At 43.1% G+C, this 18,248-nt stretch overlaps 1 protein-coding gene across 1 annotated transcript in view; it reads left to right on the top strand.

Annotated features, from left to right (window-relative positions):
- Positions 1–18,248, top strand: part of HYDIN (HYDIN, axonemal central pair apparatus protein) — a 421,369-nt gene that overhangs the window by 232,508 nt on the left and 170,613 nt on the right. The window contains exons 25-28 of the mRNA XM_025370321.1: positions 12,258–12,380; positions 13,061–13,139; positions 16,135–16,254; positions 16,514–16,723. Coding sequence (XP_025226106.1) covers positions 12,258–12,380; positions 13,061–13,139; positions 16,135–16,254; positions 16,514–16,723 — 532 coding nt within the window. The remainder of the gene's footprint in view (positions 1–12,257; positions 12,381–13,060; positions 13,140–16,134; positions 16,255–16,513; positions 16,724–18,248) is intronic.

Consider the following 18,248-nt stretch of genomic DNA (forward strand, 5'->3'; position numbering starts at 1 on the left):
TTTTTTTTTTTTTTTTTTTTTTTTTTTTTTTTTTTTTTTTTTTTTTTGAGACAGAGTTTCACTCTTGTTGCCCAGGCTGGAGTGCAATGGCGTGATCTCGGCTCACCACAACCTCTGCCTCCCAGGTTCAAGTGATTCTCCTGCCTCAGTCTCCCAAATAGCTGAGATTACAGGCATGTGCCACCACACTCGGCTAATTTTGTATTTTTAGTACAGATAGGATTTCTCCATGTTGGCCAGGCTGGTCTCGAACTCCTGACCTCAGGTGATCTGCCTGCCTCAGCCTCCCAAAGTGCTGGGATTACAGGCGTGAGCCACTGCACCTAGCCAAGAGTTCCATTTCTATTCAACAATTTACTAAAGATCCTAGCCAGTGTAGGAAGATAAAAAGTAAATAAAAGAGACTACGTTTGGAAAGGAAGAAACAAAAGTCATATGATAATTACATGGAAAACACAAAATAATAAACAGACAAATTACTAGAATTAATAAAAGAATTGAGTGAGGAGGATGGATTGATACAAAGTTATAAAATTCAATTGCATTACTTTTTTTTTTTTTTTTTTTTTTCTTTGAGACAGAGTCTCGCCCTGTCCCCTGGGCTGGAGTGCAATGGCGCAATCTTGGCTCACTGCAGCCTCTGCCTCCTGGGTTCTAGCAATTCTCCTGCCTCAACCTCTCGAGTAGCTAGGATTACAGGTGCCTGCCTCCACGCCCAGCTAATTTTGTATTTTTAATAGAGACAGGGTTTTACCATGTTGGTCAGGCTGGTCTCGAACTCCTGACCTCAGGTGATCCACCCGCCTCGGCCTCCCAAAGTTCTGGGATTACTTACAGGCATGAGCCAACACACCTAGCCTCAATTGTATTTCTGTATAGCAGCAACAAATAGAAAATAGAATGCAGTAGAAAAAAAAAAGTACTTAGAAATAAATCTAATATAAAAATACAATATTTATGGATAAATGATAATTTTATTTAAAGTCATTAAAGAAGACCTAAGTAAATGGTGAGACATACTTGTTTCATTGATTTAAAAGACTCAGTTCAATAAAGATGTCATTTTTCCCCAGAATGATCTATAGTTTAAATGTACTTCCAATCAAAATCCTGACAGGTTGATCCTAAACTTTATATAGAAGAGGGATGAGACTACCCAAACTCCTAGATATCAAGGCTTATTGTAAAAATACAATAGTTTAAAATGTTGTATTTGTGCACAGATAGGCAAATAGAATAAAGGAACAGAATAAAGGCCCCAGAAACAGGTCCTTCAATGTATGGAAACGTGACAAAACTGAAATATTTGAATAAAGGAGAAGGGATGGCCTATTCAGTAAATGATCCAGAAACAATATGTCATCTATATAGAAAAAAGCATAAACGGATCCCTAAACTCACACTATAGAAAATCATGCCTGTAATCCCAGCACTTTGGGAGGCCAAGGCAGGTCACACAAGGTCAGGAGTTTGAGACCAGCCTGGCCAACATGGTGAAACTCCATCTCTATTAAAAATACAAAAATTAGCTGGGCATGGTGGCATGTGCCTGTACTCCCAGCTACTCGGGAGGCTGAGGCAGAAGAATTGCTTGAACCCAAGAGGCGGAGGTTGCAGTGAGCCGAGATTATGTCACTACACTCCAGCCTGGGCAGTAGAGTGAGACTCTGTCTCAAAAGAAAAGAAGAAATTAATTTCAAATGGGTTAAAGATATAAACATGAAAAGGGTAAGTCAATTTTTTTAATTTGAAGAAAATGTAGGTTAATGCTTTGATTATCTCTGACTCTGAATAAGGAAGATTTTTTTTAAAACAGACAGGGTCTCACTTTGCTGCCCAGGCTGGAATGTGGTGGCATGATCATGGCCCACTGCAACCTCAAACTCCTAGGCTCAAGTGATTCTCCTGCCTCAGCCCCCAAGTAGCTGGGACTACAAAAGCATACCACCACACATGGCTGATGCTCTTTTTAAATTTTTTGTATAGATGGGGGTATCACTATGTTGCCCAGGCTGGTCTCAAACTCCCAGCCTCAGGCAATCCTCCTATCTTGGGCTCCCAAATTACTGGGATTATAGGTGTGAGCCACCTCACCTAGCCTCAGAATTTCTTAAACAAGAGACAAAAAGCACAAAATCATAATGAAACTATCCATAATCTCTATGTTGAAGTTGAGAACTTTCTTCATCAAGAGATACCATTAAACGAGTACAAAGACAAGGCACCAACAGAGAGCAGTTTTGGTATACAGACTGCCTTCAGATGATCAGTCTACCTACTGCATAAAGAATGCCCTTGAAGGAAAAGACAGAATTCAACTAAAATCCAGGAGAGAAGAATGAGCAGTTATTTCACAGAAGAAGAGATATGAATGGCCAATAAAGAATAAAAAGATGTTCCACCTCATCAGTAATCTTGTAAATGGAAATTAAAACATTTACAACTAGACACCATTACATACCCACCAGATTGGACAAAATTAAATATAATCATACCAAGTGTTTCCACCAGCTTTTCCTCCACAGTGTCTCCTGGATCTGCCCTGCCTTTCATCGTCTTTCCTAGGAATTCTCCCTCCAGGCTACCTAACTCACTCTGCTGGTGGCTTTCTTCCCTCTGGTCTCCCTTGGCTGTAGACCAACCTGAGATTGCTTTTCTTAAGGATGTTGGTTTCACCACCCCATTTCCTTCCCTCTGACTCAAGAGGAAGATGAGCCCTTCACTTTTTAGAAATACATGAATGTTTTCAAATCTACAGTTGTCTCTCAGGTATCCACTGAAGGTTGGAGCCCTCAAGAATACCAAAATCCACAGATGCTCAAGTCCCTTATATAAAATGGTGTTCTATTTGCCTATAGCCTTCCAGCACCCTCCTGTATACTCTAAATCCTCTCTAGATTACCCATAATAGCTCATGTAAATCTATGTAAATAGTTGCAGTATTGTATTGGTTTTTTATGTGTTGGGTTTTTGTTATTATTATTATTGTTATGTTGTTGGGTTTTGTCGTTTTTTTCTTTCTAAGAAGTTTTTGATTCCTGGTTGGTTAAATCATTGGATGTGGGACCCACAGATGCAGAGAGTGACTGTATGGAAAAAAAAAAGCATCTATTGCGTTTCCAGGCAAAGCTTTCTGTCTGTTCTCCTCTCTAACCATAATCTCCTCACACTCTCAGTGTCTTCAAGCTTCCTATTCCTTTGCCTACAGTACAAGTGCTTCACATCTTAGAAAACCCGTCTCTTAATCTTCTTGCATTAGTCACCAACTCTCTACCAGGGAATGGAAGAAAACAGAGTACCCTGGTTGCCTCCATTCATTCCCCAACCCAATTTAAACTGACTTTTGGCCTCCTCACTTGACTGAAACTGCCCCTGCAGAAAGTCAGCAATGATTTTATTATTATGAAACTACATTGTATGTGCAAAAGTGTTTGTAACATAGATACATAGTTTGAGAAGCATAAATCAATGTCCGTGCCTCATGATCCCCATTACAAGTAGGATACTGTTAGTAAATTTGAAATCCCCTGAGAGCAGTAGACCACTTTACACTCCATCTCTGGTGTCCCCAGAACCTTCCCAGGGCCTTCATCATCCAGGCCTCCTATAGCCTGTTCATCTAGAATCTCGTCTTCTGCTGCGGTGGGTCAGCTAATTTATCTGACCGGTGGGGGGCGGTCAGATTACCCACTGAGGCTCATGAGAGGGCTGTCTGCCATCTCTGAAATCTGAGCTTCCAGAGACAAGTTTCCTGCCTTTGTAGTCAACCTGCAAGTGACCCAGGGCCAAGCACAGGGAAACTTAAGGAGCAGGGTAGGCATTTAGCTCTCTTTATATTTAACTTAAAAGCTATCTCCATGTTAGGGCCCATACAGTCTACTTCTATTTGCAATTCAGCTTAGTCTCATTTCCTGAGTTACCATATCCATTATCCCATAGATAACTGAATTGGACTGTTTTTCATTTCAATTGTGAGTGTTATAAAACTTTTTGTCCTGCTTTTGTGTTATTGTAGAACTCTCGTCACCTTATTATAGCTTCATTCTTTTTAAGACATTTTCCCAGTGTTTCCAATATCAGTGGAAGGCATCAGCTCTCCAGAGATTCAATGTGAGCTAAGCCGGCTTCTAATGAAATCGGCGGAAGCTATCAGTGCATATCTGAACCTAAGTCAGGGTTGTGTCCGCTTGGTTCATGGAGTGATGTTCGTGAAAAAAGGCTCATTTGGTTGGTCTACATGTTCATATTAATTAAAATCCTCCCAAAGCTAGCTACATCTATTGAAAGCCAGACATTAAAAGAAATTGACTTTAAAAACCATCCTGTTTTGAAAGTATTCCTAAAGAGCTTTGAAGCTGATTATAAGGGAGATTTCACAGCCTACCTGTTTGGCAGCCTTTCTAAGATCATGTAGCAGTGGGGACACCTTCTGGAGCTTTATAGAAGTGGCGTTTTTACACAGAAATCTCTAGACTACAGGGCTTCGAGGTAGATTCCGGGCACATTCCTCCACTACTCACCTGACAGCAAAACTGTTTCTGCAAAGTTACTTCAAGGGCAAGGTCAATGGTGTCTTGCTCTTTCTCATTCAGATTACAATCAGGACGGGTTCCTCTGCTTCCAAAGGTTCTAGACGACACATTGTATATTCCTTGTGTTGTGGGTTCCAGTTACTTTGGGAATGAAAAGACCTGCTTTGGGAGTCACTGCCCTGGGTATGGCTGATATGATGGGACCCGGGAGAAGCCCTCACCTGTGGATTGGCTGGACTCTGCAGCAAAGTCACTAAGAGCATGAGCTTTGGTGTGGATCTGACACAGCCACTGACCTGTCCTCTGAGCCTTGGTTTTGTCTCTGAAGACAGGATAATCATAGTGGTTTACTCCTCAAGCTGTTGTGAAGATTAAATTAGGCAGTGCGTATCAAGCGCTTCATAGTTCCTGGTAGGGAATAGTGATGAATACGGTCAGCTGCAGTTACTTAATTGGGGCTCTTACTTGATACAGTTGTTTTACCACTATTTTCTTCATGACCTTCTCACTACCATCTTCTAGGTCAGTGGTTCTCAGCCATGAATGCACACTGGAATCACCTTGGGAAGTTTCAAATAGGTTGAAGCCAAGTAAATCAGAATCTCTATGGTTGGGATTCAGGCTTCAGTCTTTCTTAAGGGTCCATGAAGGATCCCAATGGCCAGCCAACACTGAGAACCACCGTTCTAGAGGTTCCAATTGCAACTCCTTTTGAGAATCTTTTAAAAAGATGGTTTTCATCTCCTAAGCTCTGAGTAACTTGAGTTTCAGCCTCTCAGCAATCTCTCGTCAGTTTCACCTTAGCACACGTGGCCAGTTGGAAGTATTCTGTGGTATAATAGCATCAGAGGGCCGGCGGGCGGGGGGCTGCTTTCCATAATAGAGACATGTCTTTAGTTGCCTTCCCCTTCTCACGTGGCAGAGCTAGACCATGCTGGTAGGGAAGGCACTGGGCCAGCCCATCTGTTTCCATCTGTCATTTGCTTCCCAATGTAGGAGGATCAGCAAGTGTAGGACCACAAATCCAGACAATAAATATGGAAACATGGCAGGGACTTTGTGTTTGCACCAAGAGGGGCTTAGAAATATGCTCACTTTTAATATAATTTAAAGTAATATTATAATCTGCTCCCTTTAGAAACAGCAGTCAGGGGCTTGCCTAATCTGGAGCAGATTTGCAATGTGTAGAGACAGAGGAAGGAAGGGAGGGAGGCAGGGAGGAAGGAAGGAGAGAGGGAGGGAGGGAGGGAAGGAAGGAAGGAGGGAGGGAGGGAAGGAAGGAAGGAAGGAAGGAAGGAAGGAAGGAAGGAAGGAAGGAAGGAAGGAAGGAAGGGGATGAAGGGGTTTACAAAATGAGAGAAGCAAAGTCAGATAGCTGAGAGCAAGAATAGGAATTTGGGAAGCCACCTGATAAGATCTGATAAGTAAAGATGTGTGGTTTGCACCAGATTGTAAATTAGGAACAATGGAAATATGAGATTGGAACTGCAGGAGAAAATAATCTCAGCAATGAAATTAATTCACAGAGGCCACTAGCTCACATTCAGACCTTCAGAGTGCTGGATACTCTCAAAACTGGACCTCTGACCATGCAAGGCACCAGTGGCTACTGTGGATCACTTTCTCATTTTGATACCAGTGATATATAAGGATGATGACCAGCTTGCATGGCTAAGAATATTGACATTTTCTTTCCATACTTGAAATGTTTTCATTCTACTTGTTCGTTCTGTAATTGTTTATTGAGGGTAATTGTGCAGGGCACTGTGCTAGGGAGAATAAAACCAATCTGTATATGTTAGCTTTTGTCACACAACAAGATACTCGAAACATAATTGTCTAAACAGAAAATGTGTATTAGTTCTCATGAATCTGTGAATTGGCTAGGTGGTTTTCAAGTTGCCATTTGCATCACATTTTCGAATGCCTCGTTGGCCAAGGAAGTCAAGCCAAGCCCAGATGCAAGGCCTGAAGAAAATAGACTCCATCTGTTGATGGGAGGAGAAGCAAAGTTGTATTACAAACAGTTGTGCTTACAGGAATTGGAGGGATTACTTTTTTACAAATAGTAGACCATCTGATATAACATTTGAACAAAACAAGATCTGTATAACCCTTTTTACTACAGGGAGTTAACTGCAGTACTCCTGACTAGAACTTCATTCAACAAATGTCAGGCTTGACTCTAAGCTTGGTGTGCTGCCCAGTGCTGGAGACCGTGGGGAGAGAGGCAGATGTGGCTCCTGCCCCTGCTGATGAGTCGATTACAATGTGGGGTGTAGAAGCATGGAGATGACCCCTGAACCTGGACTTGGGGGTCAGGGAAGATGTTCCAGTGAAAGTAACATCTAAGCTAATGCTGAAAGGTTAGGTAGATGTTAACTGCTCAATGCCAGGAGGAAGAGGTGCATGAGAGCAGTCAAAGTGACTGCTGGGGTCAGTGCCAGCCTGCAGTGGCAGCTGGGGCATCAGCCCCTCTCCCTACCCATGGCTACTATCTCCCTTCCTGTCATGCCTGCCCCCAGTGCCGACCATCACTGACCCCACCTCATTGCTTCTGTATTCTTCATCATCATTGTCATCATCATCACCTGCTTCCATTGGGCACCTACACATACGCTGCGCCCACAACAGACTTCTTCCCTGTCCCTGGAGAATCCACGTTCTCTCCATCCTATTTCCTCTGCAGCAGGGGTTCTCAACCCCCCACATGACAGTACCAATTTGTGGCCTGTTAAGAACTGGGCCACACAGAAGGTGAGCGGCAGGTGAGCAAGCGAAGCTTCATCTGTATTTACAGCCACTCCCCACCACTCACATTACCACCTGAACTCCGCCTCCTGTCAGATAGGCAGCGGCATTAGATTCTCACAGGAGCACAAACCCTATTGTGAACTGCACATGTAAGGATCCCAGTTGCATGCTCCTTATGAGGATCTAATTCCTGATGATCTGTCACTGTCTCCCATCACCCCCTGAAGGGACTGTCTAGTTGTAGGAAAATAAGCTCAGGGCTCCCACTGATTCTACATGATGGTGACTTGTATAATTGTTTCATCATATATTATGATGTAATAATAATAGAAGTAAAGTGCACAATAAATGTAATGTGCTTGAATCATCCTGAAGCCATTCCCCCCACCACCCCCACCCAGTCCATGGAAAAAATTGTCTTCCATGAAACCAGTCCCTGGTGCCAAAAAGTTAGGGACCGCTGCTTTGCAAGCACCTTTCCCTCAGCCTAAACGTTCCTTCCACTCTTCACTTGAAAAGAACCATTTTTTCTTTTGTGCATAGTTAGACCATATCCTCCTCCGTGAAGACTTCTGTATGCATCCAAGACAAGTTAGCATCTCCCTTGTTTGAATTCCAAAAATGATGATAATCCTCACCAACCCCACACAAGAGCAGCTCACATTTATTGGACATTTGCTATGACCCAGCTTCCACGGGGCTCCTTACATGAACTAGGGCTCACCGCAATCAGATGCAGAGGATTCTCTTACTAACACAGCCCCCAGACCCATCGTGCACAAGTGGGGAAGCTGGAATTCAAACCCAAGCCCTCTGACCCCACAGCCTTGCTCGGAACCCTTGTGCACTGCCTGGCTCCCTGCTGGAGCACTTGTACCCTAAAGCACAGCCATTCCTGTGGCTCTGACTCTGATCCACTGGCCTCTTAGCTCCGTGAAGCAAGGGTTGGGTTTCTCAGCTTTGGAATCCTACAACACTATAGTGGATTCCCTAGAAGGAGAGCCCGAGAATGTGGTTCTTGAGGTGATTTATTGAGGGAGGGCTCTCAGGAGAAACTATAAGAAATTCAGGGAAGCAAGATAGGGCCAGAGGAAAACTTGGGGAAGATGTGATTTCAGAAGTCTAACCTCTGCCTGATTCCGTGGGGAGCTGTGGGGTGTAAATTACATCACAGTTTGTCCCACTCAGAGACAAGGAGGCTGGGCTCTCATAGTCGCCACCCCTAGCAGTCACTCCTTCCTATAAGTCATACCCTAATGAGAGGGAAGGCAGCTCAGGGTGGGTGAGGCATCTCCCATCACGCCAGGGCAATGCTCCAGAGGAAGGTACAGCCACACACACAGCACCTGGGTGCATCACCCTAATAAAGTGCACTGGCAGCACCTGCTGCAGTCATCAGTTTTTAAAAAGTATTAAACAGCATATGCAGGCCCTTCTTGTCCAGCCAGTGGCTAATTTCATCCTCTGTAGTGGACACTCCCAGAAGCCAAGTCTAATGAATGAATGAATTAGAAGTGTTTGAGTCCCCTACAGGGCTGCCCACCCCCACCACCTTTTCCCACAAGACTGCACTGCACAGACTTCAGTGGGTGTCCAGCATCCACCATCCCATCTGCAAAGATCATGGAAGCTGCAACACAGAACATCAACTGAAATACAAGCTTGTTCATTAGGGTTTTATTTTAGCACCACACTGCTTCCAGTGAAGAAAGAACAGGAAAAAAGTATGGTGGGGTTTTTTTGTTTTTTGTTTTTTTTTTAACTTTCCAGCGCAAAAGATTGTGGTGATCCTTCCCCCAGAGTTGAAAATAAACCATGAGGAGGGAAGCCACTGCCCCCAAAGCCAGTGCTGCTGATCAGTGGGTGTCTGATATGATGTGATTCTCCGGCAGCTACAGGGGCGTTTCTCTCCTGGCTTCTCCCGTGATTCTGATACGAGGAGCTCTGGAATTGGAGCAGTATCGATTGTTCCTGTTTGCTATGCACTCTCTTTTAAAAATAACTGAATCTACTCCTGTTTGGGTCAGCATACCAGGAAAGTAATCGTCTGTTCCTGAGGGTAAAAGGAAATCTGATCCAAAAACCTCTACCAACATTCTATTTCAATATTTTGGAGCAGGTTTTCCAGTTTTAATAACTTAAAGCCCTCATTATGGTAAATGTTTCACTGCCTCTTGTGGCTCAGGTGGCGAGCAGGGAGGGCTGCTCTGCCTTCCTCTGTTGATTTCCACAGAGACCTCTCACTTCCCAGTTGTCCAGGTAGCATTGTCCAGTGAGGTGTTGTTTTTCCTCAGGTATGAAGACCCTCTACAGCTTCGTATTTTTCCTTTACAGAAATTCCCATGTGCTTTCTCTTTATGCAGCACAACATCTCACAGGGGTGCAAAGGCTGGATGGGAGAGTGCTATTATGTGGGGCAGCGAGCCGGCAAAGCCTCCCCAGGCGTCTCTGCTGACCTGGGGTGATTTAATAAGTGTTCAGAATTGTCCTTGGCTGATTTTCACTGTCCCTAGCTGTTAAGGCTGCAGTGATAGCCCCATATTAATTATCAGCTCCATTCTCAGCTGTCATGTTGCCATTCCTACCCATGGCAGCTCCTAAATCTAGCTGCCCATTAGAATTGCCTGGGAAGACTGCTAAAAATCAGGACTCCTGAGACCTGCTGAATTGTAATCTGTCGGAGGACGAGGTTCAGGAATCTTTATTTTAACGACCTTCCCAGGAGATTTTTTAGCACCCAGCCCAACATGTGTTCTCTGCCCCTAATGGAGTGGTTTCAGCCAGAGAAAGTCAGCTAGAGACATCTGGCCTGAAACAAGTCAAATGGAAGCTCAGGCCAAAAATGAAAAGAGTTTTTCCATACTCTGTGACTTCTCCATGCTTTCCCATCCCCACTCTTTATCCCAGGTTGGCAGAGAGGGTGCAGGACAGTCAGATGCTGACTATTCTGCATAGTGAGTGTTCCATGCTATTCAACTGTTCTCATTCAACAGTCCACACATCCATCCATCCATCCATCCATCCATCCATCCATCCAAGCATTCAATCAATCAAACATCTGTTGAGTTTGGGCTCTATGTATGAGACCCTGTGCAATAGGGTCTGTAAAGAGGGGACACCGTGGATCCTTCTTCCATACAGTAATAAGCCCAGCCAAGATCATGCCGGCCCAGTGTTTTCCCTTCTTAAAAAGGGCAACCAGAGCTCAGCTCAGAGCCTTCACCAGGCAAGAAAATAATTACATTGATTTTTTCCGTTGTGTTGATTTTTCTAAATATGAGAGATAATACTGTGTTTTCATTTATAGTAATGACATAGCCTATTAATGAACCCCACAATGTGATATCACCCTATGCTCATTTGAATGGCTAAAATGTAAAAGACTAAATACCAAGTGTGGATGAGAATGCAGACCAACTGGAACTCTCATACAATGCAGGTAGTAGTGTAAAGTGGTACAGCGACTTTGGAAAACTGGTTGGCAGTTTCCTGTAATGTTAAACATACATATACCATACAACCCAGCAATTTGCTTCCAAGGAGTTTACCCAAGAAGAATGAAAACATATGTCTACAAAAAGACTTTTACACAGATGTTCACAGCAACTTGATTCATAGCATCTACAAGCTAGAAATAGTCGAGGTGACCATCAACAAGAAGGTGGGAAACATCCACACTATGGAATACTGCTGCAAAAAAAAAAGAACAGCTCACTGCTACATGCAACAACATGGACGGATCTCAAAAACATCACGCCAAACAGAGGAGGTCAGACACACATTCGTACATATTTCCAATTCCATTTCTATGAAAGCGTAGGCAAATTAATCTCTAGTGATATTAAGCAGATGAGTGTTTGCACAAGGCAACTTTTTAGGATGATGCAAACATTCTGTGTATTAATGTGGTGATAGTTCCACAGATGTGTATATAACTCATCAAACTGTGTGCTTACAAATCACGACGATGGTAGCGGGATGCCTGAAATTTAGGAAATGATCCTCTAGGAGGTGGTTAGAGTGGACAGGGTCCTAAAAGAAGTGCAGCTGAAATGCTGTGACACTTCCAAGGGAGGGAGATGGGCCAGTGGTGGAAGCTTCACATAGTGGATGACATTTGTGCTGAGCCTCTGAGTACAGATGGGGCCAGAATGAATATATAAGTGAAATGGATTGAAATTAACATCAAGGGCTTGAGATAGGTTGGGGAGGGGCAGAGATGAGTCCAGAAAAAGCCACGTACCAAGGAGAAACAGGAAGAATCGGGGTGACCCCACCACCTTGGCCTTTGTGACATCCAAAGACCTTTTTAATCACTGGAACCTGGACATATGGGCTTCAGCACCAGCTGGTACACTTGCTTCTTTTCCCCTGGGTTCCTCTGCTCAGAGAACTCGAGTGGCAGCACAGCTTAGTGGTGGGACCAGGACTAGGGTGTGGCAAACAAGGCACTGAGGTCACATTTAGGAGGCAAGGTCATGTAAGAAACCCGAGCCTGCACTTCCAGGCCCCTAACAGAGAGTGCTTCCCAGGCCTCAGCTGAGTCTTAGCCCTGCTTTCTGGTGATCTGGGAGCAGGATCCCCAGTGGTTCATTCATTCACGACCATGCTGACTACTTACTCCAGGCCAGGCTCTGGATTAGATACCATATTGGATACCAGTCCTCAGCGAGTCCACAGCTAGCAGGGATGGTAAAAATAAGTGTGAAAGGGGAAGCCCAGGGGGCTGTAGATACTCAGGGGAAAGAAACTGGACCGAGGCTGGTAGTCAGAAAACTTTTTAAGAGCAAGTGAAACCTTAGCTGAGATTTGAAGAAGGCAAGTTCAAGGGAGGGTGTAAGGTGGTCCCTGCTAGACCTGCCTGGTCTGGGATTTGGAGTTTGGCCTTAGAAACTGAGAGCCCACTGAGCACTGATTTGCAAAAACTGATGTCTCCTGTCTCCCCCCATTCCCTGTCCCATGCCTTGGTAGGTTTGTGACGTTGCCGAAGAAGCCCTACAGTGCCCCACTGGCCCAGATGGAGTCCATCCCAGCAACCTCAGAGACTGCCAGCTCACCAGCAATCCCCGAGATGGATTTAAATGGTTTTGTTAAGTAAGTGCAAATGCAAAGCCAACATGGATTTTTTGTGGTAGCTTTTCCTTTCTTTACACGGTCTTACATTCTCAATATTCATCCCTCATTGGTTCATTCATCCAGTCACCAGTCAACAGTTTAATGAGTGTTTTCTATGTGTAGGCCCCATAGTAGACATACAGGATAGGGAGGAGGTACCATCATGAGTCCTGGGGGACTGAGCCCTTCCTATCATTTGTCCAAGGTCTACATATGTCCAAGATCTACAGCCAGTATTGGGTCCAGGGTAGCAAGCACGAAAGGACATAACAATTTGCCAAACATTATATCCTCACAATAAAATGCTCCAATAAATAGGGAAACAACATTAAGCACATAGGGCACCCACATTGTCTGAAGAATTGCTGGAGCTTTCTAGGACTTTTTGTAAGTTGGACATGGGCTTGATGGGCCAGTAAAGAAGGGTCGAGCCCCGTGAAAAATTGACAAGTTCAGTGGCCTAGACCACATGTTTGGGGGCATAGGGCAGCAGAGCCCTGACCAGCTGACCTCTTGAGAAAGGTGTCCCTTGATTGAGAAGCCCCCTTACGTTTGGGGGTGTGGTAGAGGGAGAAGAGGAAGACAGGGCAGTTATGCACCTGAGACTGTGGTGATGACGGCCCAATGAGTGAATCTCTGCATCTCATTAAACTTCTCAGGACTATCCTTGTGGATGAAGATGCCAGGCCTGAAGAAAAAGAACCAAGAAAAACGAAAGCGTCCAGTGTGATCTCAGATGTATGGTGTCCTTTCCCTGGGGAGGGTAGGCAGGTCAAGGGTCCTTCCCATAAAACAAAGGCAGAACCAGGAGCAGAGTGGGCAGTGCAATGCTTGGGTTTAGTTGAGACAAAGCCATATAGCTTTACCCACATTTCTTCCCAGCCAAACACCCCAGAGCCAATACTCAGTGAGAGCCCAGGACACCTCAGCACATATATCTTCTCTACAATGGAAAAGCCAGTTATCCCTAAACCTTGGTGATCCTGTGATGTTCCTACACCCTACATAGAGGATACTAAAGGAAAAATATTTTCTTAATAATTTTGTAGCAAAAACAGAGGGAGCTTAAAAATTAATACCCTTAAATTCTCCTTCTAGAATGATGGCCTAAGCAAACTATTGGAGATACAAAGATGTGCATACAAAGATGCTCATTACAACATTTAGAAATAGAAAAAAATGAAAAAAATAATGAAAGATTAATTGCTTTATGTCCATGATGTGATGCAATCTTTTAAAATAGTGTTGAGCGGGATTTTCCTACAGTGTGGGTAGGAGTATGAATTGGCATAACCTCTATAACATACAACGTGGCAAGTATATCAAAATTTAAAATGCTTTGTCCCCCTTCTAGAAATTATCCTCCAGATACACCTCCGCATTTGCATAAAGCATGTAACCATCCTTGTACGCTGCAGCTTTGTTTGTAAAAGCAAGAAATATTGGAAACAACTTAATTTCACCAATAGGAGACCATCTGAATAAACTAAATTTCATCTTCACAAGGCAATACTATGAAATTCTTTTTGAAAAATGAGAAAGTTCTCTACATACTAATTTGGCACAATCTCTGATATATTAAGAAAAAATACTCAGTGCAAAACAAAACAAAGTACATTGTGTGCTACCATTTGTATAAAGAAAAATGTCTATTAAAGCAACCAACACTTATTGAGCACTGATCTAAGCTTTGGTTTGTTTGTTTGTTTGTTTTTGTTGTTGTTGTTTGTTTGTTTGTTTGTTTGTTGAGACAGAGTCTCACTCTGTTGCCCAGGCCAGAGTGAAGTGGCACCATCTTGGCTCACTGCAACCTCTGCCTCCTGGGTTCAAGCGATTCTCATGCTTCAGCCTCCCGAATAGCTGGGATTACAGGCACCTGCCACCATGCCTGGCTAATTTTTGTATTTCAGTAGAGACAGGGTTTCACCATGTTGCCTGGGGTGAAACTGAACTTGAACATCTGAGCTCAGGCAATCCACCTGCCTCAGCCTCCCAAAGTCCTGGGATTACAGCCGTGAGCCACAGCTCCAGCAAAGCAGTTTTTTACATTAACTGTTTTACTTCTCCCAGCACCCCTGTGAGGTGGGTACCACCATCTTTCCCCATTTTACCAATGCAGGGACATGTGCATCAAGCCAGGGAGCTAGAAGACTTGACCATCTGGCTTACTCTTAGCTACTGTGTTACCTCTCAAATAGTTACATAGGTATCTTTGCTTGTGCTTGGAATATCTCTGGAATTTAATCTTCATGAGGGCAGGAATTTTTTTCTGTTTTGTTCACTATCATATCCTCAGGATATAGAACTGGTTCTTAGTAAGTCCCCAGTAAATATCAGCTGAATGAAGAGGAATAACTAATTGAACATATAGGAAACTGGACAGTGGGTACCTTAGGAGGGGGGAACCGGAGAACTGTAGGGATAGGAGTCTTTTTTAAAAAAATTTTTACCGTATATCCTTTTGAATGTTTTAAATTTGTATCGTGTACAATCAACTTTCTAAAATACTTTAAGTGATGTTTGTGAAGAATGTTCAGTCATATGGAAGATGGCACTCATATTAGGTCAACTGAAAAATCAGAATACAAGTATATATGCACACATAATACACAGTCTATATATACATATATATTTATAATATATTTTATATATACATATATACCTATATAATATATAATATATTTTATATACACATATATAATATATTTTATATACACATATATAATATATAATAATATTTATCTACAGTATAACCTGAGATGGATTTTTCTTTCTTTCCTTGGAGCTTTCTGTATTTTAAAATTTTTTTAAAATGAGTATGTGTGAGTATGTAAAACATTTGTCTTTTAAATGTTAATTCTTCTTTTTCTATTTTCAAAGATGCTTGTCATAGAAAACTCAAGAATAGACCAGAAACACTGGTTCACGCCTGTAACCCCAGTACTTTGGGACCCAAGGCAGGAGGATGGCTTGAGGCCAGGAGTTCAAGACCAGCCTGGGCAATATAACGAGACCCCAGGGTGTGGTGGTACACGCCTGCAGTCCTAGCTACTTTAGGGAAGCTGAGGTGGGAAGATCACTTGAACCCAGGCATTCGAGGCTGCAGTGAGCTCTGATCATGCCACTGCACTCCAGCCTGGGTGACAGTGACAGACACCTTGTCTCAAAAATAAAATATATGTGTACAAATATATGTACGTATGTGTACATATAAACTCAAGAATACAGAAAAATTAAAGCAAACATCCTCAAAATTCCTATCTTCTTTCTACCCCACTGAGAAAAATTCTAATGAAATTCTTAGCAAACAACTTCCCAGATATTTCTATTTGCCTATGCAAATCTCTGAAGGAATTTACACACACACACCTTCAGACACATGAGGCATATGTAATTTCACATGAATGGAACTGTTTTCACTCAATAATATATTGTGCGCATCATTCCCATCCATAAATATACATGCATTATCCTTCATGGATAGACGTACCACACACACTTCCTTTAAAGTGACCACCTATTGATGGGCACCGAGTTGTCTTCCAAAGTTTTGCTGTTATAAATAATGCTGCCATAAACATCCTTGTGTGTACATTATAGTCACTTGCTTAATTATCTCCCTGGGGAAAAAATGTACTATTTTTATAATCGTATACAACATACTTTATTTTTCTGTCAATTGATGATCCATTTTGAATGCTTGCCAGCTTTTCCTCACATCTTTAATTTCTAGGAAATAAAAATTAGCTCTGCTGAAATAGAAAGAATATACTCAAGCCAGAGCCAGGTTGAGGATCAGGAATCCCTACAGACCTGTGAACAGAATGAGATGCTTTCCATCGGGATAGAAGAAGTAAGTGACACGGTGTGAATCCTGACCTTATCAGACACTAACTTTTCTTTCTAACTGAGCACCTGCCCCACATTAGAAACTTAAATCTCACCAGAGTACTGTTACCATCATTACCATTGTGTGTTTTCAGGGTGCCGGGCTACCTTCTATCAAATGAGTTAAAGACTGGAATTAATGTGTAAATTGACATAACTTTCACTTACCCTTGGCAGGCATTCATCCCATCAGCTGCTCTCTTATAGAATGACTTTCTCTGCAGGTGTTTGATATTTTGCCCCTGTTTGGAGTGTTGCAGCCACACAGTAGCCACCAAATGTCATTCACCTTCTATGGACACTCTAACATCATTGCACAAGCTAAAGCTCTGTGTGAAGTGGAAGAAGGACCCACCTACGAAATAACACTAAAGGGAGAGGCGTCCCTGGTCAACTATTCCTTTGACACCAAGGATATTCACTATGGATTACAGGTATCGCAAACCATCGGGTGGAGATTTTCTGGTTTTGCCTTAAGCATCTTAAACAAATCTCTCCTGAACCCCAGTCATCGTAGTCTTGCCATCACCCCTGTCCTTGATCTCCCATCTGCCTCCCTAACCCTGACCATCCTCCTGCTGCCAACTGTTTGCCAGATACTTGCATTTGCTTTTCTTATTGTCTCCTGAAACTGAGCATGTTAGATGCTCAAGGTCACTTCTTCACTTTCAACCCAGGAGCCTGTTCCAACTTCTGCATTTCTTTCAATAGCACTACCATTTTCTCCACCCTTGGGTTCACAATCTCCAAGGCTTTTCCTCTGCACTCTCTCCTTCACCTCTCCACATCCTTCTAAGCATCCAGGGTTTGCTGACTCATCACCAGGGTCCTTCTCTGAGTCAGTTTTCTCTTCCCATTGCCACTGATATCACACTGCAGGGTCTCATCAAGCCATGCCTAAATTATTATAGGAGTTCCTCCCACACTGTAATGTGCATATGAATCACCTGGGAGTCTTGTTCAAGTGCAGATTCTGATTTAGTAAGTCCAGCGACATTTTCCAAAATGGTGTTGTCATCCCATCAGTCCCTGACCAATTAAGCCTAGCAGCATTTGGCAAAGCAACGTGATATTCACCAAAGAGCATGGTTTCGTATTCCAGTTTCACTTCCTCTTCATATTCCGGTTTCACTTCCTCTTCGTATTCTGGTTTTACTTCCTCTTCGGATTCCAGTTTTACTTCCTCCTGACTGCATGATCTTGGACACATCACCTCTCCAAGCCTCAGTGTCCCTCATCTGTAAGGTGGGAATGGAGTAGCAGGCCTATCCCACCAGGAGTTGTCCTTGCTTAAAGCGTCTGGTCAGTGCTGTGCTGGATCAGAGTTGGCTATCCGTTGTCATGAGTTCCTTTGGGTCAGAGCCCATTCCTCCACCTGGGTGAGGCTATCCTAAGCCTCTGTATTAACTGGTGATCTTTACACTGTAAGTTTTACTTCCCATAATTCCCTATTATAGTCCCTACATTTCATTGTGGCCAAGCTGGTCTATGCACTGGCCCCAGTGCACCCCAGCCTTTCATGAGGTTACACTTTCTCTTACCTTATCTTTCCCATCCTCCACTCTACCAAGCCCAAACCTCTATATCCCATAAGACCCAGCTCAGCTCCTTCCACAGTTATCTTTTACTTTACATTCCCTTGGCACTTAATGATAATCTTTGCTATAATATAATATACTTTCCCATTTTTGTTTTGGAATAATTGTCAATTCCATCAGTACACATTCTCTTCCCAATCAGATTTTGTGTTATGCACTTGGAGACCATATCTCCTACCAAATTTCAATGAGGATTGAATCTCCATTACATAGCTCCTTCATGTATAATTACTGAATCGTGCGCATGCATGTGTGTTTATAGATCAAAGATTGTGCCTAAAATCTGATTCACCTAGCACCTACTGAGACCATCTCCATGATGCTGACCAAATAGAATTCTCTTTCCTTCTTCGTCTCCAGG

The sequence above is a fragment of the Theropithecus gelada genome, chromosome 20 (assembly GCF_003255815.1).
Source record: "Theropithecus gelada isolate Dixy chromosome 20, Tgel_1.0, whole genome shotgun sequence".
Classification (NCBI taxonomy): domain Eukaryota; kingdom Metazoa; phylum Chordata; class Mammalia; order Primates; family Cercopithecidae; genus Theropithecus; species Theropithecus gelada.